Raw genomic sequence first — 21,757 nt, 5'->3', positions numbered from 1 at the left:
TACGACAAATACGTCATCTATCACCATGCCAAATCAGTTTTCTGTACCTGCAATGGCATCACAACAAGTAGTTTGTTCGCATGGTGGATGTACGAGATCCCTAAAAGCCAGTGGCTCTGAAATACAAGAATTAGCTTGCTTTTATGATGGACGTACAAGATCCCTAGAAGGCAGTGGCTGTGAAACACAACCATGACAATTGGCCAGAGTAATCACTAAGACAAGATCGTTTTATTTTGTGACTAGTGTGAGCATAAGAGGAATTTGTAGTCCTTAGATAAAGCTCTATGGTGTGTTGGCGCTGTGGAGGATGTGTGGGCCAAAGCCGTCAGTGTCTAGGCGATGTTTATGTTAACGGCCAGCCCATTTGGCATTATGTTTTCATTATCGAGCGAGCCGCTTAAGCTAGTTTATTTAAAAAGGCCGGCTCGGTCAAAGGCTTGGTATTTTTTGCCCTTTTTCCGATCTATACATATTGCCTCGTGAGATAAAAGCATTTTTTTTACATTTAAATGAAACTAATTTCTGTTCGATGGTACATTTTCCCTCACCAATAAAACATTCATCTCGGTGCTACATGAACACTTTTTTTTCAAGCGAAGTCGAGAGGGGAGGCCGCTGCCTATTTTCTTTGCATTTCATAAAAACAGCAAACAAGGTAAGCATACAAACAGTCTTACACACTCAGGAAGAAGATGCATTTCAGCCTTCGATCCAGCTCTGGATGGAATCCCCAACTCTGATCGTTTGGCTGTGAGACCAGAGCCTCACCATCTCTGAACATTTGCCTTGGCACTGTCACAGGGGGCATTGAGATGTCGTCGAACACTTTCCAATTTCTGGTGAGCCAAATCGTCCAAAGGACTGCAACAGTCACCAATTTCCCACGGTCTCTGCAATAGTGAACAACATTTTCACTCCATTGGTTTTTATTCTTCTTAGTGAAAATACTTCTTGATTCGAGGTAACATTTTTTGCCTACATTGTAACCAAAAAAAAAAAACACCACAGGAAATGTTTTTGCACACTTTCAGCTTGTATGAGAGCACAGCAGGGGCATGCAGTTCAGTTTATCTGAAGAGCAAAGCGTTTTAAGCGAGCATCCAAAATTTTCCAGAGAAGAGTCAGAATGACGAAGGTGGTGAGCGAGGTCGGTGGACCAGCCGGTGTGACGGTGGTCCAGACGTCGTCGAAGGGGGTGAAAGATGGTCATATCAGACGACACGCCATATGCGTCGAAAAGCAACACAGGTGAAAAACTGCCATATGCGTCGTCAGCAAGTAGGCGAGCTAATAAATATTAAAGGAAGAGCAGCTTGTGGAGTACCAGTCAATCATTTTGTGCATTCAGAAAGTACATTTCCTGAAAATTATTAACGACTGAAAATTATTGCAAGCAAAGGAGCAGCAACTTGTTCAACAAAGTTCCTGCACAACTTCCTAAACAAATTTCCATACACCACATAGTACTAACAACAGCAGTATTGGTCCTTAACCCAGCCTAAACAAAGTTACAGGTCCAGAGCTGCACTTGTGCCATATCTAACATCACTACTACCACTACCACTTCCCCATTGATCCACAAGAGCTTGCTCCATTAACTTGAGAATGATAAACACTGGAAACACCAGCTCAGTGCTCCTGACCAGCACAAGCTGCTTCCATTGCTGCATAAATGCAAGAAAATCACAACATCAAAACAAATGATTGATGAACCAGGCTTTTCCTTACTCACTGATCACAAGGACCGAGAATAAATATGGACATGTACTCCAGTCCAGAGGAACATCTCTCTTTCTTTAGCACACGTGTCCTCATGTGTAAAATTACTACTTGCCAAGAAACATATTTTCATTTCATGTTGCCAGGTGCCACTAAAAGATCGTAACAAGGAATTGTATACATGATTATATATATATATGCACATAGGTAGTAGCACGTACCTGGTATGTAGAAGCTCATGTAGGGAAAGATTTTTCTGCAAAGACGAGACACCGGCCTGACTCGCCCTGACTCGAGATCAACCATATAAGAACCAGCACGTGCTATCACAAAAATGATTTGGGTGCCCTCAGCGATGCCACTGATCCTCCTGAATACCCTCCTCCTGAATTCCAATGTTAGGGACATGGCATCAACAGGGAGCAGCGCCTCAAGATCAATTATCCTGAGTTTTGCCCATCCCATGGCTCCCTTGGGTCCGGCCTCCCTCGACCAAAGGGTTAGATTTGCGGCATCCACCACAGCAGCGAATCCCAGCAGACCGCCTTGCGTCGCCATGAGAGTCCCTTTGCCATCGATCGGCTTCTCGAACATTGACAGGCAGAGTGTACCAAGTTGGCACTCGATGATGCCACCAAGGTTGAAGTAGAGTGCATCACCCACAAGGACGCTAGGCGCAGCCAAATTGGTAAATCTGAGATTGGGGTGATGAAGAGAGGTGAGGTCGCTCCACACGCGAGTCTCCGACGAGTAGAGCCAGCCCGATGTGACCTCTTGGACATCATTGGTGGTCACGACGGCCAGACGGAAGTGACCTCCTTGGCAACCGTGGTGGTCGCAGCCTTGTGCGGCGCCGGCGCAGAACACCGCCGCACTGAATCTGACCGAGTAAGTATAGGGGGAGGACACGAGGCGCTGGTGGCCCGTCAGAGGGTCCAAGACCATGAGGGATTTGTCCCAGGTGCGGTCGAAGAGGGCGCGGCCGTGGCGGCAGTCCATGGGAAGCCAATCGGGATGGTCGGGCTGGGCAGGGAAGAGGGCGGAGGTGGGAACGAAGCGGGACCCCGGTCGGAAGAGCCAGTCGGCCCGTTGGAAGAGACCCAGGACGGGAGGCGTTCCGTGGAACTTGCGGTAGCGGCGGCGAAAGCCCACATCGGCGAGGATGCGGCGCCAGGGTTTGCAGACAGCGGAGGCTTGTGCGAGGCAGGCGGGCTCGTCCGGTGGAAGGCGGAAAAATACCTCCTCGACGAGCTCCGTCGGAAGGCGGAGGAAGAGATCCTCTGCGAGCTCGCCCATCGGCGCCGGCGGCGCGCGGAGGCGAGGGTTTGGATGGGAAAGGGTGTGCTCGTTGGATAGCTACTACACGGTTCGGTTTGGCCAGTTTTCTTTTCTTTCTTTTTGCGATTTGAGCTGCCTTCATTTGAAAAAAAAAGAGACGGGTTCCTTTTTTTATCAAACACGGTACAGACGCAGTCCTTGAGATTGAGAAAGTCGCCAAAGACGTCTTCTTTAGTCGACTAGAATGTTTTCTCCCACATAACATCACGAGAGTTGAACTCCGGTGAAAAAAGGATACCACTGTCATCATGACCATCCAACCACAGCCATAGTCTGCCGTGCCTTGGCTCTTCGGTACGATATATCGGATAGCAAAATATGTTTTTTAGGGTGAAAGAAATTTACTTCGTGATAATAGGATTTATTTTTATTTAAAATATATCTCTACTCTTAATATCTCGCTTTGTATGTCGTTTCGTTCGCTCGCATCACTGGTTCTGTCCCACATTTATTCGCGCACGATAACAGGAAACTTCCCTCGTGTGCGCTTCCGATTTTCTCTCTTACCAAATCAGCGATGCAGCAACCAAAAAAACAAACAACGATGCAGCCCCGCAAGAAAAGCAAACGGCCCACCCTTTTTTAGGCTCCCGAGTCCCAAGCAAGGGTTATCTCAAAAGAAAAAAAGTCCCGAGCGAGGGTTAAGTCTCCTGCCCGCGTGCACGCCGCCACCATGCTTTCGCTCGAAATCCCTGGTATTCTCATGGCTCACCCCTGACCCCGGCTCTGGTTTTCCTCATACCAGCCGCCGGCGACCGGACTCGCTTCCTTCCTCCGACCTGTGGATCGGCTCCACCGTCCCCAGAATCCCCACTCCCTTCGCTGACTCCTGCTCCAACACTGATACGCTGACGCCGCCGCCTCCTGGTCGGCATGCACGGCCGCACGCCCAGCAGTTACCGTGGCCGATGATGGAACAGCCCCGAGACCCTCCTTGTGTTGCAGTGCTTGGAGAAGAGGCAAGGCGCCCAGGGAGTCCTGAGAAGACGCCCTCGCCGCCGACCTTGAGGTACAGGTCTGTCTCCATGAGCTCGAGGAAGCCATGGCCGATGCATCCAGCTGCGGATGCCGCATCTTTGTGGCCGCCACCCTCCCTCACCGCCCTACACAACCGGCTCCTCGGTCACCTCGTCGCCGCCGGCGGCCTTCAGTATGTCGTGATCGACCACGAATCTTCTTACTGTTCGATTTTGAGATTCAATCAGTTAGGATTTCATTTGGTTCCCTATCCCCTTTTGCAGGTTTTGTGAACTCCATTTGCAGAGGTAGCTTAAGTGCAATTTCATTTCAGGGAGAGTTGGCACATATTTCTCCTTTTAGGCTGATACTTCAGACTTCAGTACACATCAATATGTACTGAAGTACAACTTCAGGTTTTAGTTACGGTTTATGCACATTGCCATGTTCTAAACTTGTGATCCATGGAGACATAGCATGTTTTGTACAAAAATAAATCATCGTAATCTAATCTCATGCAACTTTATGTACTATTCTTTGTTGTACTGAGAAGCTGCAAAGCCCAAGCCTCGTGTAAATATAGGAGGGCATCTCAGAAGACATGGGGTGAATGATCTACATAATCTTTGGGATGCAGTAACTCTAAATCTTACCTCTCCCTTAGCCATTTGCGATCTGGCACCCCCCCCCCCCCCCCCCCCCCCCTGCATAGATAAGTACATGGTGTTTACCATAATTTACATTTGTCTTTATAGTACTCCTCCTAAATGTTTATTGTTGAGTGTCTCATTTCCAGCATATTAGTAGAGGAGCATGCAAGTTTGGATAGCTAAGTTTGTTGATGGGATTCATTGTGCTGGTTAAAGTCATAATATATCAGCAGGTATGGCATGGGATTCATTGTTCTGGTAAGATGAGAGTAGATCATTGTATACATTTCACCGTATTGGATTATTTTGTGCCGAATTCTTTAGTCAGGTACCTTCTTTCTCTTAAGCCATCTTCATCTACGTGTTTTATATATTTACAACTTCCAATTTAATAGTAGAGATTTAATCTCAATACTTGCTTGCATGGTGTAAGAATGTAGAAGTATGTTTTATTTTGGCTCCTACCTGTAGTCTACAACTGGGTGTTCCAAGAATTTGTTTTTCGCATGGTCTTCTTTGCTACCTCTTCATGGGCGATCCTCATTATTTGTTCCTTGATTCTCTATGCAAGAATCTTGCCTCATGGTCGAAAACATATGGTCACATATTTTCTCCAGGGGATTAATTTTAGTCAGAGCCGATCGATAAATGATCGGCCAATTAGTATAATTTTCTAGCTTAATACATGTCATGTAAGTATGTTTTCCTTAATGTGATAGGTAATGTTAATTTTGTGGGTCTCTCAGTTGCTATGAGCCTACTACAGTTAATTGGAAAGCATGATTCCGATGGAAATGCAACAGAAACAGAACCTGAAATATTAGTTAATTGGATAGCATGGTCCCGACGGAAATGCAAATGAAACAGAACCTGGAATAATAATTAAAATTGGATAGCATGATTCCAATGGAAATGCAAAAGAAACAGAACCAATAATAAGATAGATAAGATGTGACTGACACTGGAGTAGGGAGCACACGACGGCCGTCGTTCGCGCGGCCGACACCGACACTGGTGTAGACAGTAGGCCACTGAAGATCGTGTTGGCGATGTAGTATTTCCATGAGCATGCATCAAATATCAAATCTCTTTACCAGTCTCTTCCGCTGTCCACATGGCTCCCCTTTTTATGTACCACCACCTCAACTTGGTAGGACTTGAGATTTACTTTGGTGTCTACCCCGTGCAGGAGATGACTTTGTCGTACCTGACGTGCGGAAATGCGATGGTGTCTACCTTGAAGCTTGAAGAGTTCATGAGGAAGTCTTGCTAGCATCTAGAGTTGGATGCCCTCATGAAGACTACTGTCAGTCAATTTTCATGACTGGTTTGCTTCTTTCCTCTAGCTGCACAATATGACATATTGCTTCTTAATTCAACACTTACTGCTACGTAGTAATAAGAGGACATATGGGACTTTGTTTCTCGAATTGACACTCAATAGTAGAAGAGGTTCATACCTCGAATAGTTGATCACAAAACTGCCGTATCATGGCTTCTAGCTTATATGTTACATAGCAAGTGAGCAACCTCTGTTTTCCCTCCCTCCAATATCTATTTTCTAGCTTGGATTAGCTAAAAAAGCTTATTCTGGTATATATTCATTGGCGCAAAAACTAGAAGCTCAATGGTATTTTTTTTTCTTATCACACACATATATATGAAGGATTGTGCAGACAACTTGCAGCTTTATAATAAATATCTGGTTCGTTCATAGTTTTCTCAAGGATTTGGGAACATCGCATTGACATTTAGATATATATTTTTAGCATTCTTCAAGGTCTTGATTTATTTTATTTTTATGCTGTAAAATAATAAAAATAAAAATATGTTGTACAATAGTAGTATCGGGTATGTAGTCAAATTTATTGAAATCAAAAGAAAACAAGGAAAGGAGAGCCGAAGTTCAAGGCATGTTCAACTCCAATTATTTGCTCTCTCAATGGAGTGTTAGTCCTCTGAATATTTTTATTCCTCTGATCTCAAACATCGTCCACGAAAGAGTGAAGCTTCGTCTGCCACTGCTTTTCAGTTCACACCGTTGATGTTGTGAGGACTGGCAGCTCTTCAGTTCACACCGCCAATGTTGTGAGGAGTGGCAGGACTTCAATGGGCATGGAGGCTGCAACCTAGGGCGAGGGCGTGGTGCGTTGAGATGGCGGAGCTGCGTTGGTGGGAGGCGGCGATGGCGGCGGCAACGCCAATGTCCACAGGGATCTCTTAGCCGCAACAGATCGAAGAACAACTTGGGGATGTCGTGCAGCTCCTGCGTGTAGTAGATAAATTGCCGCCCAGATAAATCACCGGGACACTACCAAGTGTGTCGTTCATTGGGCCAGGATAAAAAATCTTGAGGGTGCCTCATGTGCGACTCTAGCTATTGAAAGTCAAAGAACTTGACTACTTCCGGAGTTTGATAAGGCTTTATAGTGAGTTCTCATACTTTTACTGCTGTTGTTATTAAGCAGATTTTGTCAAAGCAATTGCTATGTGTATGCCATTTTCATGTTCTATACGTGGCTGTTTTTCCATGTTCTAGACATGGATATGATGATTGGTCGATGAAGCAATTGATTTCTAATACTAGCAATTGGGCTTCTGGATATTCTAATACTGACAGTTTTGTTTCATTGTCCAACACTGAATATATTCATATGGTGATGGATGCAGCATAACCATCAATTGAAGTAGATAATCTGCAAGGCTATTTACCATTATCCAGGTTTATTCAACATTTAGGTTTGTAGTAATTTATTCAACATCCAGGTTTGTAGTGTTAACACTGATTTATTTAGTTTCAAATTGGTACGTTTCAGTTGCATAAAGGCATAAACATCTGTCATTTCTGAATAAGTTGTATAGATGATTTCCCAGCTTTAAGTATATACGAAACACACATTATATTTTATTTTACTTGTTATCTGCACATGGCAATTAATTTGGACAGGACAAGTTAAAGTACATCTCATTCAACGGCAGTTTTTGTCGTGTGTTTTAAGTTTTCAATATTAGTAGCAGGGGTTTCTATAGCTAGCCCAATGATGACCCCCACTTTAACTAACATGATGTCAAGCTCAAGGCTACCAGTGAACATCCATATAGCTCATCGAGTCATTTTCTGATCACTAGCTCTATTGTTATCGTGTCATTTTCATGATTGTCAAATGCCTAACTGATGCTTTAATTAATTCATTGCCTTCAGTTCGTGTAGCATGGTGGTAACGTAATTTGGTCCATTTTGTGAATGATGTGAACTTTGAGAGTAGCCACAGTACCAAATCATGTGTAGCAGGGTGTAGGGAGTTTGTCGATTTTTTATATGCGAATCACTGATTGCTACAGTTAGGAAGAATTTTCGTTCACCACCAAAGACCGACACGTGATAACCATTGCGCTTTCTTTCAAGAGCTGGTTTTGGGTGCACTACTATACTATACCCTGCGACTACATTTATATCCCGTGAGACTATATTTTTGGTTGTTGGCTGGAGCTATCACTATGCTGTTTTACTTTTCATTCAAATAAATTTGTATGACAACCAAAACCCAATGACAGGTCAACACTTATCAATAGCAGCTCAGTTCAATGATCTCTCATGACAAAAATTTCAGCGGAAACCTCGTGACAGTTTGCACCCCCTTATCTGCTTTTGACTTAACCTATGCAACTATACTCTGACCAGATACATGTATTAACCTATTGCAACAATAGAGTGTGCCTAAGCCAATGATTGGACATCGGCTGTTTGGATCCACCCTTAAGCCGAGGCACAAGTCCATTCAGTTGATTATTGTTTGGGGATTCAGTTCCATGGTGAGATATGATTTTCTGGATCTGGTTATCGTTGGATTGTGATTTGTTGGTTTGGGAACTAACGTCCGTTGCTTGCAGCAAGGGGAATCATATTGGTTGAAACCTTGAAGTTGAACATGAAGGGCACAATGTTGATTTCCATTGGGTGTTCCCCTTGTTGAGCACATTAGTAGATGGTCTCTTACTGGATTATGGCAGTGATAGTGTGGTATTGTTGTGAATTTTGTTTTCTTCTTTTAGTAGACCAATTATTTCAGAGAAATTTGAGATGCTACAATACTGATAGACATGGGTCTGTCCCTTCATTTTATCAAGGATGATTATTGATGAAAGGACATTTACATATTTATAGGTTGCAACTAGATCAACGACAGTCTAATCTAACACCCATTGGGACAATCATACAAACTAAGGAACAATGGATATGCTTTTATGATGGTTGTCAACAATGCCACTACCTCCTTATTTGGTATGTCATACATGATCTATATGTATCATAACTTTTGTGCCATCTCCATACTAGGAATGACTCGTAAATTGTTGCCCGTGGTACGATTGTATTAGTGGAATAAGTTTACTACTTTGGATAATGTGGATTTCAGTAGAGATGGCTTTACAACAAATTGCATGAGTGAGCGGTTCATTTTTTCATCAAGTTGTACAATTTTTGGGTTAATATAGAAGGGTAAATGCATTGGTTGGTTGCTTCAAGAGTTAATAACGAACACGGTGGTGTATCAATTGCATGCCCAGCAATGAACATCGTATTGTTGTTCCGTGGTAATGCACATCGTTCAACTGTATATATTACAACGTGACAATGGCTCAAGAGACATCGGATCCGCCTTCTTAGCTCAGGGGCGTCATGGGCGGCGCATGCCTCGACCACCTTGATGACGGTGGTGGATCGACACGAACAAGGGGGGGGGGATCAAGGCAGTTGACGGGGGACTCCTCCTTGGCGGTCCGTGGGGAAGTCCAGTGTGAAGGGGAGAGGGCAACATGGCGAAGGTGAGGTGGGCATCATCCGGTTTTAAAGAGAGGACAAAATAGGAGGGGTGCATCAGGGGGCGGGGCCGTGTATTGGATATAACATGTTGAGTAGTCCAGACAACCACATTTCTCCCCACATATGTGTTGGATTTGGGGCTAGCCAAACTGTTTAGACGGTTGGATTTTCAAGAGCCCAATGGACACCCGTTTGATGTCCAAACACGCCCAGACGTATGAGGGAGAAATAAGAGTCAACCTTGGAGAACATTAATTATTTGTTTGGTTCATGTATATGCATTGTAGCCCGTAGCAACGCACGGACATTCTACTAGTGTATAATAGGATTTCAGTTGAGAGGCAGAAGCTCCTTAATACATTATATGGTCCTTTTTTAGCCATAGCGCAGTGCTACCTTCAGTACGACTGTACGGCACTAATTGATCTGCTACCCTATTTTATCCAGGTCTAAGCTTCATAGAAATAAACTTTCTCTTTTCCATCAAGAACTGGATCTCAGAACGATATGACCATATGCAGAATACAATGAGCCCTCCATGTAGAGTGTCGCCAACGCCTGAGTCTGACTGGACAATAACTGAGACTTCCCTATGTTGTAGTGCCAAAGCCATGCCCTACATCAAAGGATGACTTTTCGGTTCGAGAGCATCATTGCAGTTGAATAAAAACCAATACAACAACACATTTTTAGAAAACAAATCACATGTGCGTGTATGTGTATGTGGGCATCTGCATTTTTACTTTGTTAAAAAGAAGAAATAAAATTGTGTGACTTATTTTCAACTACAACTTTCACATTCACTAATGATTTATTTCAAGGTTGTGCAACATGCATCTTTGTAGTGGTGGAAGCATTTTTTGTAGGGCGATAAATTCAATTTTTAGTGAATTGAAACATCAATGTTCTAGTTTAATTGAGACGACTTCTTGTTTGATGGGACATTTCTCTTATCTACGTCTCCATGCTACGTGAACAGTTTTTTTGTGCAATGGATTGCTTTCTTCATATTTAAAGTACTTCTTGATTCGAAGAAACTACATGAGCTGTAACAAAAAAGCCATTGAGGAAAATATTTTTGAAATATAGTGGATCCATCCTATGTTGTGTCGACCCAATCCACCATTGTCCATTGCCACGTACCAATCCAAAGGAAACGCACGGCGAGAGCATGGATGGTGGAGTGAAGCTTCTTCAAGGATTACAACACCCCAACGATTGCAAGAGAGCTGCCACTAATCCTGAGAATGGTTTAATAACTAAACCATATTTGGACCAAACCCGAACAAATAAACATGGCAACCCAACCTCAACTAAACTGTTTGATATTTTCCTCAGCCCAATTAAAACCAAACCTGTTTCATCTTTCCACCCAAACTGAACCAAACCGAATGGCAACCTGTGGGTTTGAACCATCAACTGAAATTGGTTAAAACTGTTCGCTCAAATGGGTTAAGCGCTGGGCTGTGGTCAGCTTGTGAATTACTAGAGATTGGTAAAGCATACATTAATCCGCAAAAAAAAGGTAAAGCATACATTACATACTCGTCAAATTTACAAGAGCAAGCCAACTCCTCGTAACCACACACACGGACATGAGCGATGTCAGTCAGATGCTCTGTGGTTGAGGAGCTCGGCGACATGGGCCGCTGCGGCAGCACCAACATGACCTGCCCCAGCCACCCCTCTGCGCCCTCCAGCACGCCTCGCTCCATCTCCCTTATCGCCGCCCCGATGGCACCGCAGCCGCCGCTCGTCATCAGGCGCTCCATCGTGGCCTCCATGAAGCACGGGCGCAGGCGGTTGCCGAAGTACTCGGCGGGGAGCGGCGGCGCCAGCCTCGACCGGCACTCTGTCAAGAACAACATGTGGCTGTGCGCCGCGCCTTCAACGCCCACGGACCGGCTCCGCAGCAGGCAGACGCAAGGCGGCTCATCCCGGCGAGTGTCTTGCCGAGCAGGTCGTCGGGGTTGGCAACGAGGGAGCGGTCGAGGACGGGCGGCGGCGGCAGCAGCACGGCCTGGGAAGGATCGACACTGTCGAGGGCATCCCCGAGGTGGTATGCGGCGGCCCAGGTCTGGACGAAGAGAGTGGCAGAGGCGTGGTGGCAGGCGGCATGGTGGACGCACACGCCGACGCAGATCCGCGGCCTGGGAACATGGTGGCCTGTAGGGCATCGAGCGCCGGAGTGGAGTCCCATCCTCGCGGGCGAGCGCAGCCGGCTTGGCTGAGGTGACCCCGTAGCTTCCTCCCAACAGTCTGTTGACTTGTTGAGCCTCGCGATGGACGCGAGTTGTAGCGGCCATCCACACCGGGATAAACTATATGAATACAAACTGATCTCACACACCGGTTGTTAACCACGGGTCAAAACTGTTTTGAACTGGAACTGTTTCAGCCCATACCCACCCAAACCCAATTACTTCCTACAGTAAACTAAACCAAACTAAACTGTAGTCAGACTCCACCCAGTAAGACCCGAACTAAAGAAACCCAAGTAGAAAACCCACCCAAAGCACCCGGTTAAACAAAACCCATTCTCAGATTTGGCTGTACGGTGTTCCCTTCGGAAACTTCCTGGGCTGCGATAGCTCTATCGGCTGTGGAGGCGCCGGTGGCATCAGAACTTGAGTGACTCCTAGTATTAGGCTAGTAGCTAGCTACTTGAGTTTGAGTCGTTCTTAGTTGATTTTCTTTTGCTGGGAAAGTTCTTAGTTGTTTTTGGGCATTCACCTACGTGATCTACAACTATATGCGGTGCATTGCCTCGATGCAAATGTGTAGTCCCACCAATTTTTATGCTACTATGCTACGCTCCACACCAGCTCTTCATCGACAAAATACCAAAGTGAAGAATAATTCTAACAATTGGCAAATCAAAAAAAGAACGTGCACAAATGCTAACATATCACAAATGGTTTTGAAATTTCTTGTAACTATCTTGAATCTAGTGTGTTGAATACGAGATCAAAGTGGTAATAGAGCAGATTCACACTATTAGGGAAAATCTTATACACAACATCTTAACAGTAGCGTTGGACAAAACAGTGTGCTACTGCTACTAAGTAGTAGCGTGTTTAAATAAACCGCGCTACTGCTACTACTTTAATAGTAGCGTGTTCTAGGAAAACACGCTGCTGCTATGTTTGTACTGGGTGCAGATGGCTAGCCCCACTTAGCAGTAGCGCGTATCTGCAACCACCGCTACTGCTACGTTCCATAGCAGTAGCACGTATCTCGGAAACACGCTACTACTTACTTACCTTATCCTCACCATGCGCTCGACCCTCTCACTCACTCTCCCTCTCACTCACTCTCGCCCGCGCCGAACGCGTCATCCGCCGCCGCCGTCGTCCGCCGCCGCCGCCGTCGTCCGCCGCCGCCGCCGTCGTCCGCCGCCGCTGCCGCGCTCCTCCTCCACTGAGGTACTCCTCCCGTCCCTCCTCCTCCAGCCGCCCTCCTCCCACCGCCCCTCCCTCCTCCTCCCCCGCGCGCCCCCTCCCTCCTCCTCCTCCGGCCGCCTCCTCCCACCGGCCTCCTCCCCCTCCTCCGATCCCACCGGCCTCCTCCCCCTCCTCCTCTCTCCTTCCTCCTCCCTTCCCCTCCTCCCTCCATCTATCTCTTTTTTTCTATTTTTTACTGTAGTTTTTTACTATTGTATAATGTAATTTTTTTTACTGTTTTTAGTAAGTGTTTAAAATAATTAGTAAGTAAATTAATAAAACTAGTTGAACTAGTTTATTTTTAGTAAAAACTAGTTGAATTAATAGAACTAATGTATTTTTAGTAAGAAAATTAATATAACTAGTTGAACTAGTTTATTTTTAGAAAGAACTAGTTTATTATTATTTATAGTAAGTTTATTTTTAGTAAGAACTAGTTGAATTAATAGAACTAGTTGAACATGTGACATTTGTTGTTATTTTTTTTTAGTTTGAGCAATTATTCCCGCATCGATGTCGACGATGCCTATCCCGCATCCTCGTCGTCTATACCCGTCATTCGCTAGGGTTTTAGTTGTATTAATGATGTTATATGTATAATACTATTCTGGATGTATTTGTGATAACTTATAGGGTTTTTGTTTTTGCAGAAATCTAGGAGCCCCTCCATCATCCCCGCCGTCGTCCCCGTCACCGACCCCCTCTGACCTCGAGGTTAGACCAGCCAAATCTCCATGTCAATATGAGTCCTATAAGATATGATGTAGATAAAAACATGCATATCTTGTGTTGCTCAAATAGGATATGTGGTTTGCCCAAGTGGCCGGTCATGTTTGCAGGTTACACCTCTGAGTGGCCTATGTTCTGCCGGAGTGTTGATTAATTTCTGTTCCGGCAAATTTCAGGCGCTCGATATGTCCTTTTTAGCAAAGGTCATGCCGGAATTTTTCATGAATTTTGGCATGACTTGTGCTAAAATATGTAGGAAATATCGAGTGGCCTGGATTTTCTAGAAAGATAATTAAACAATGTTTAATCTTTGAATTATGAACATAGGAAATGTCGTACTCGGAGGACGAAAGTCTCTCGGGGGAGTGCGACTGGTGCAACGACGACTGAGGTCTGTGCGACAGGCCTCGCCTGGACGAAGATCGGCGCTTCAGCATTAAGCTCCAGGAGACCTTCGATGTTGAAACGGTACGCAACGATGACAAGTGTTTTTTTTCATAATTAAGCATGACTTCAACTATTTTAACGTGTAATTTTCATCTTTTACAATTCGACTAGCTTATCCCATGCCATGCAAGACGCTATGTCTTGAAGAGGATAGGTTTTGAAGACCATGAAAATTTCGAAACAAAGAAAACACACCTAAGGACCCATCGTGATATGGATTTTGAAGTAAATCTGTACAATTCTCAGAGCGTAACCCATTTTGGTTGCTAAAATTGGGAAGCACTTTGCAAGATGTATGGGTTTTATGAGGATATGATTGTCACCATGGATCTTGGTGATCCTGATATCAAGCAAGACAATATGGACATTTGGGTCTTGTTGATACGCTTCCGATTCTACCGCTATGTGAGTTTCTCAAACATAGTTATTAACTAATTTATATTGTTTATTTCAAAATAGTTGACAGCTTATTTCCATTGACAACTTAATTTCATTGTTCAAACAATGTGTGGAAGATGGTAGACAAAACCCACTACACCGATGGCTCCGAATTAACTTATAAGAAGAACAATCATCTGATCGCATTTTGTACTGAACTTGAGAATTACAATACCTATTATCATACTCCTCCAAATTATGGTCAATACGTGCCACTAATGCACGTGTTGAACCACGGTAACTTCCTTGGAGATGCCCTGGTAAGATTTTTTACTATTACGACACTCGTGCATCTTTTGCATACTTTTAAAACTAGTACATCATTGCTAACTATGAAGTTATCACTATGTTTTTCAACAAAAAATCCCGATGGATTGTGTGCCTCATTTGATGCATTAGAATGATCGCCTTGATGTTTTGAACATACAGCCAGGTTATCCTACGAATCTCACCTGTCCATACCGGATTTCTAAAACCGATGAACACATGATAATCAAAGAATGGAAAAAATGTATGGACAGTTGTAAGGAGGTTCTTGGAAGCAACATTGTGCGAAAGGCAAGAATTGGAGACAGGATGATCTCCATTCTCCATAATGGAGAGTCAGGGGTTATCTTGTTTTATGCTATTTTACCTAAGATAATATATTAGGTCCTAAGAGAATGTAGTAGGTCCTATGAGGTACAGTATGTTTATGAGAGTTAATGATGATGAGTAATTGTGAATATGACTAGTGACCAACTTGCTATGTGATGTCTCATTGATAAAAATGATGATCATGATGAGGTGTTATACGACAATGATGTATTATGATGATAAGTTGTTAATGATATGATGATGATGATGATATTATATTACTGGGAGAAAGAACCGTGGACTAGTTTCAAGTGGACATCCACTTGAAACTAGTATGTCCACTTGAAACTAGTCCACGGTTCTTTCTCGCAGTGATGTAATAACTCATTATGATGCAAAAACAATTTCTAAATTGCCGCGGTATGAAAACTTGTATGAAGGTGTATGAATACAACATGAAATAAAAAAGAAGTAAAATACGGAATAATAGTAGTAGCGCGTGCTGGGAGAAGCGCTACTACTAATTACCAGTAGCGCTCATTGTAGAAAGCACTAGTGCTAAGTCGATATAGCAGTAGCGTGGTCTAACCCACGCTACTGCTAACCTTTAGCTGTAGCGCATTACTAGTAGCGTGGTTCCCCGCGCTACTGATAGGCATTAAACACTACTAGGTAAAAACCTATACACAGAATCTTACCAGTAGCGTGCTTTAAAATAAGGCGCTGCTGCTACGTAGTAGTAGCGCGCGCACACAAAACTTGCTGCTGAAATAAATGTAGCAGTAGCGCGCCTGCCCTGAGACGCGCTACTGCTATAATAGCCACGCCGCTGCCGCGAGGCTCGTTCTAGCAGCAGCACGTTAATACGAAGAGCGCTACTACTACGGACCATAGCAGTAGCGCATTTTCACAATAACCGCTACTGCTAAGTTTACTACAAAAAATTAGTCCCACCTCGCTTCGTGAAGAGAGTTTCTACCACCTTAAATATGTTACTTCTCAAACTTTCACAAGCACTTGGTCTTTATTGAACTCTATGTGTAGAATTTGTGGCCGCAATATGAGTCTTCACCGGTTCCTAAACTGGTGAGGACTCATATTGACAAATCAGATTGTACACAAAAAGATCATTGATGATCAATGTATTTTTCATGTCTATTTTTACATGTTGGCACATAGCAGTAGCGCGTTCTTTGTGAAAGGCGCTACTGCTAGGTCGTTTAGCAGTAGCACCTTTCTCTATAGCGCGCTACTGCGAAGCCATTCCATCTCCCACCCCCACTCTCCTCTATCCGGTCCACTCACACTCACACCCACTCGATCTCCCCCTCAACCCCCCCCCCCCGCGCCGGTCCTTTCCCGTCGCCCCTCCTCCCTCTGCGCCGCCGTCACCTCCTCCTCGCTAGACTTGGTACCGGCCTTCTCCTCCGTCCTCCCTCCGCTCGCCTCTCGCCGGCCCCTCCTCGGTCCGCCTTCCTCCTCCGTCCTCCCTCCACTCGCCGCCGGCCGGCCCCTCCTCGCTCCGCCTTCCTCCTCCGTCCTACTCTCTTCTCCCTCATCGAGTCACCCCTCCATCTCCCTCCTCCCTCCTCCATCCACAACCCCTTCTCCCTGTTACATTTTGATTTAGTAGGCTAGTTCATATGCAACATTTTGATTTAGTTGATATGATTTAGTTGATTTAGTAGGCTAGTTGATTTAGTTGATTTAGTATTGATGACCCACAAGTATAGGGGATCTATCGTAGTCCTTTTGATAAGTAAGTGTGTCGAACCCAACGAGGAGCAGAAGGAAATGATAAGCGGTTTCCAGCAAGGTATTCTCTGCAAGTACTGAAATAAGTGGTAACAAATAGTTTTGTGATAAGATAATTTGTAACGAGCAACAAGTAACAAAAGTAAATAGGGTGCAGCAAGGTGGCCCAATCCTTTTTGTAGCAAAGGACAAGCCTGGACAAACTCTTATATGATGTAAAGCGCTCCCAAGGACACATGGGAATATCGTCAAGCTAGTTTTCATCACACTCATATGATTCGCGTTCGGTACTTTGATAATTTGTTATGTGGGTGGACCGGTGCTTGGGTGCTGCCCTTACTTGGACAAACATCCCACTTATGATTAACCTCTATTGCAAGTGAGGGAGTCCTGGATTAGGGGGTATCCGGACAGCCGGACTATATCCTTTGGCTGGACTGTTGGACTATGAAGATACAAGATTGAAGACTTCGTCCCGTGTCCAGATGGGACTCTCCTTGGCATGGAAGGCAAGCTTGGCAATACGGATATGTAAATCTCCTTCCTTGTAACCGACTCTGTGTAACGCTAGCCCCCTCCGGTGTCTATATAAACCGGATGGTTTAGTCTGTAGGAACAACAACAATCATACCATAGGCTAGCTTCTAGGGTTTAGCCTCTCCGATCTCATGGTAGATCAACTCTTGTACTACTCATATTATCAAGAGCAATCAAGCAGGACGTAGGGTATTACCTCCATCAAGAGGGCCCGAACCTGGGTAAACATCGTGTCCCCTGCCTCCTGTTACCATCCACCTTAGACGCACAGTTCGGGACCCCCTACCCGAGATCTGCCGGTTTTGACACCGACATTGGTGCTTTCATTGAGAGTTCCTCTGTGTCGTCATCGTTACGCTTGATGGCTCCTTCGATCATCGATAGCGATGTAGTCCAGGGTGAGACTTTTCTCCCCGGACAGATTTGTATTCGGTGGCTTCGCACTGCGGGCCAACTCGCTTGGCCATCTGGAGCAGATCGAGAGTTACGCCCCTGGCCACCAGGTCAGGTTTGGAAACTTAAACTACACGGCCGACATCCGCGGAGACTTGATCTTTGACGGATTCGAGCCCCTGCCGAGTGCGCCACACGGTCACGATGAGCATGATTTAGCTCTACCATCAGACAGTGTTCAGGAGATCGCACCGGCAACCGCTTCGACTCTCAATTCGGAGCCAATTGCGCCATCCATGGAAGGGTGGATAGACCCCGCTGCGGAGGCCGCATTCTCAGCGGCGATCGAGCCGAGTATCGACCTTACCCTTCACGAGAGCCGTGCCACCAAACTGTCGGATTCTTCCCCGGCCACGGACTCCAAACCGCTTGCGCCCGTGCCTATCGAATTCGACTGGGCGCCGTGTTGGGGAACATAGTAATTTCAAAAAATTTCCTACGCACACGCAAGATCATGGTGATGCATAGCAACGAGAGGGGAGACTGTGATCTACGTACCCTTGTAGACCGACAGCGGAAGCGTTAGCACAACGCGGTTGATGTAGTCGTACGTCTTCACGGCCCGACCGATCAAGCACCGAAACTACGGCACCTCCGAGTTTTAGCACACGTTCAGCTCGATGACGATCCCCGGACTCCGATCCAGCAAAGTGTCAGGGAAGAGTTCCGTCAGCACGACGGCGTGGTGACGATATTGATGTTCTACCGTCGCAGGGCTTCGCCTAAGCACCGCTACAATATTATCGAGGATTATGGTGGAAGGGGCACCGCACACGGCTAAGAAAACGATCATGTGGATCAACTTGTGTGTCTATGGGGTGCCCCCTGCCCCCGTATATAAAGGAGTGGAGGAGGGGAGGGCCGGCCCTCTCTATGGCGCGCCCTAGGGGAGTCCTACTCCCACCGGGAGTAGGATTCCCCCTTTCCTAGTCCAACAAGGAGTCCTTCCATGTAGTAGGAGTAGGAGACAAGGAAGGGGAAGAGGGAAGAGAAGGAAGGAGGGGGCGCAGCCCCTCCCCCTAGTCCAATTCGGACAAGGCCTTGGGGGGGGGGGGGCTGCCTCTCCCTCTCCCCTAAAGCCCAATAAGGCCCATATACTTCTTCTCCCGTATTCCCGTAACTCCCCGGTACTCCGAAAAATACCCGAACCACTCGGAACCTTTCCGATGTCCGAATATAGTCGTCCAATATATCGATCTTTACGTCTCGAGCATTTCGAGACTCCTCGTCATGTCCCCGATCTCATCCGGGACTCCGAACTCCTTCTATACATCAAAACTCATAAACTCGTAATATAACTGTCATCGAAACCTTAAGCGTGCGGACCCTACGGGTTCGAGAACAATGTAGACATGACCGAGACACGTCTCCGGTCAATAACCAATAGCGGAACCTGGATGCTCATATTGCCTCCTACATATTCTACGAAGATCTTTATCGGTCAGACCGCATAACAACATACATTGTTCCCTTTGTCATCGGTATGTTACTTGCCCGAGATTCGATCGTCGGTATCTCAATACCTAGTTCAATCTCGTTACCGGCAAGTCTCTTTACTCGTTTCGTAATACATCATCTCGCAACTAACTCATTAGTTGCAATGCTTGCAAGGCTTAGGTGATGTGCATTACCGAGAGGGCCCAGAGATACCTCTCCGACAATCGGAGTGACAAATCCTAATCTCGAAATACGCCAACCCAACATGTACCTTTGGAGACACCTGTAGAGCTCCTTTATAATCACCCAGTTACGTTGTGATGTTTGGTAGCACACAAAGTGTTCCTCCAGTAAACGTGAGTTGCATAATCTCATAGTCATAGGAACATGTATAAGTCATGAAGAAAGCAATAGCAACATACTAAACGATCGAGTGCTAAGCTAAGGGAATGGGTCAAGTCAATCACATCATTCTCCTAATGAATTGATCCCGTTAATCAAATAACAACTCTTTGTCTATGGTTAGGAAACATAACCATCTTTGATTAACGAGCTAGTCAAGTAGAGGCATACTAGTGACACTCTGTTTGTCTATGTATTCACACATGTATTATGTTTCCGGTTAATACAATTCTAGCATGAATAATAAACATTTATCATGAAATAAGGAAATAAATAATAACTTTATTATTGCCTCTAGGGCATATTTCCTTCAGTCTCCCACTTGCACTAGAGTCAATAATCTAGTTCACATTGCCATGTGATTTAGCACCAATAGTTCACATCATTATGTGAACAACACTCAAAGGGTTTACTAGAGTCAATAATCTAGTTCACATCGCTATGTGATTAACACCCAAAGAGTACTAAGGTGTGATCATGTTTTGCCTGTGAGAGAAGTTTAGTCAACGGGTCTGCCATATTCAGATCTGTATGTATTTTGCAAATTTCTATGTCAACAATGCTCTGCACGGAGCTACTCTAGCTAATTGCTCCCACTTTCAATATGCATCCAGATTGAGACTAAGAGTCATCCGGATCAGTGCCAAAACTTGTATCGACGTAACCCTTTTACGACGAACCTTTTGTCACCTCCATAATCGAGAAACATATCCTTATTCCACTAAGGATAATTTTGACCGCTGTCCAGTGATCTACTCCTAGATCACTATTGTACTCCCTTGCTTAACACAGTGTAGGGTATACAATAGATCTGGTACACAGCATGGCATACTTTATAGAACCTATGGCTGAGGCATAGGGAATGACTTTCATTCTCTTTCTATCTTCTGCCGTGGTCGAGCTTTGAGTCTTACACAATTTCACACCTTGTAACACAGCCAAGAACTCTTTTCTTTGACTGTTCCATTTTGAACTACTTCAAAATATTGTCAAGGTATGTACTCATTGAAAAAACTTATCAAGCGTCTTGATCTATCTCTATAGATCTTGATGCTTAATATGTAAGCAGCTTCGCCGAGGTCTTTCTTTGAAAAACTTCTTTCAAACACTCCTTTATGCTTTGCAGAATAATTATACATTATTTCCGATCAATAATATGTCATTCACATATACTTGTCAGAAATGCTGTAGTACTCCCACTCACTTGTAAATACAGGCTTCACCACAAGTATGTATAAAACTATATACTTTGATCATCTCATCAAAGCGCATATTCCAACTCCGAGATGCTCGCACCAGTCCACAGATGGATCGCTGGAGATTGCATATTTTGTTAACATTTTTAGGATTGACAAAACCTTCTGGTTGCATCATATACAACTCTTCTTTAAGAAATCCATTAAGGAACGCAGCTTTGTTTATCCATTTGCCAGATTTCATAAAATGCGGCAATTGCTAACATGATTCGGACAGACTTAAGCATAGATACGAGTGAGAAACTCTCATCGTAGTCAACATCTTGAACTTGTCGAAAACCTTTTTGCGACAATTCTAGCTTTGTAGATAGTAACACTACTACCAGCGTCCGTCTTCTTCTTGAAGATCCATTTATTTTCAATTGCTTGCTGATCATCGGGCAAGTCAACCAAAGTCCATACTTTGTTTTCATACATGGATCCCATCTCAGATTTCATGGCTTCAAGGCATTTTGCGGAATCTGGGCTCACCATCGCTTCTTCATAGTTTGTAGGTTCATCATGATCTAGTAGCATGATTTCCAGAACAGGATTACCGTACCACTCTGGTGCGGATCTTACTCTGATTGATCTATGAGGTTCAGTAATAACTTGATCTGCAGTTTCATGATCATCATCATTAACTTCCTCACTAATTGGTGTAGGTGTCACAGAAACCGTTTTCTGTGATGAACTACTTTCCAATAAGGGAGCAGGTACAGTTACCTCATCAAGTTCTACTTTCCTCCCACTCACTTCTTTCGAGAGAAACTCCTTCTCTAGAAAGGATCCATTCTTAGCAACGAATTTCTTGCC

General features: G+C 44.8%; 1 protein-coding gene and 1 long non-coding RNA gene across 3 annotated transcripts; one reads left to right on the top strand and one right to left on the bottom strand.

Moving 5' to 3' along the window:
- Window positions 1–557: 557 nt before the first annotated feature.
- On the bottom strand, window positions 558–3,245 carry LOC125506175. Of its 2 annotated transcripts, none has more exons than XM_048671037.1 (2): window positions 1,944–3,245; window positions 558–893 (listed from the first exon to the last, which is right to left on the bottom strand). In XM_048671037.1, exons 1-2 carry the CDS (start codon window positions 3,016–3,018, stop codon window positions 874–876), a joined length of 1,095 nt encoding a protein of 364 aa, XP_048526994.1. In that variant the 5' UTR covers window positions 3,019–3,245; the 3' UTR covers window positions 558–873. The 2 variants fall into 2 exon arrangements, with proteins under 2 accessions (XP_048526994.1, XP_048526993.1); XM_048671036.1 differs by lacking the exon at window positions 558–893 and adding an exon at window positions 1,371–1,667 and having other exon boundaries at window positions 1,944–3,238.
- Window positions 3,246–3,671: 426 nt separating this feature from the next.
- Window positions 3,672–7,272, top strand: LOC125511006. Its single transcript, XR_007284849.1, has 4 exons — window positions 3,672–4,210; window positions 4,302–4,900; window positions 5,857–5,994; window positions 6,700–7,272. It is a non-coding gene; the product is annotated as an uncharacterized LOC125511006 (long non-coding RNA).
- The last annotated feature ends 14,485 nt before the right edge of the window (window positions 7,273–21,757 follow it).

This window comes from Triticum urartu, chromosome 5 (genome assembly GCF_003073215.2).
Source record: "Triticum urartu cultivar G1812 chromosome 5, Tu2.1, whole genome shotgun sequence".
Taxonomy (NCBI): Eukaryota; Viridiplantae; Streptophyta; class Magnoliopsida; order Poales; family Poaceae; genus Triticum; species Triticum urartu.
The sequence above is the reverse complement of the archived record's forward strand: the minus strand, read 5'-3'. Positions and strand labels throughout refer to the sequence as shown.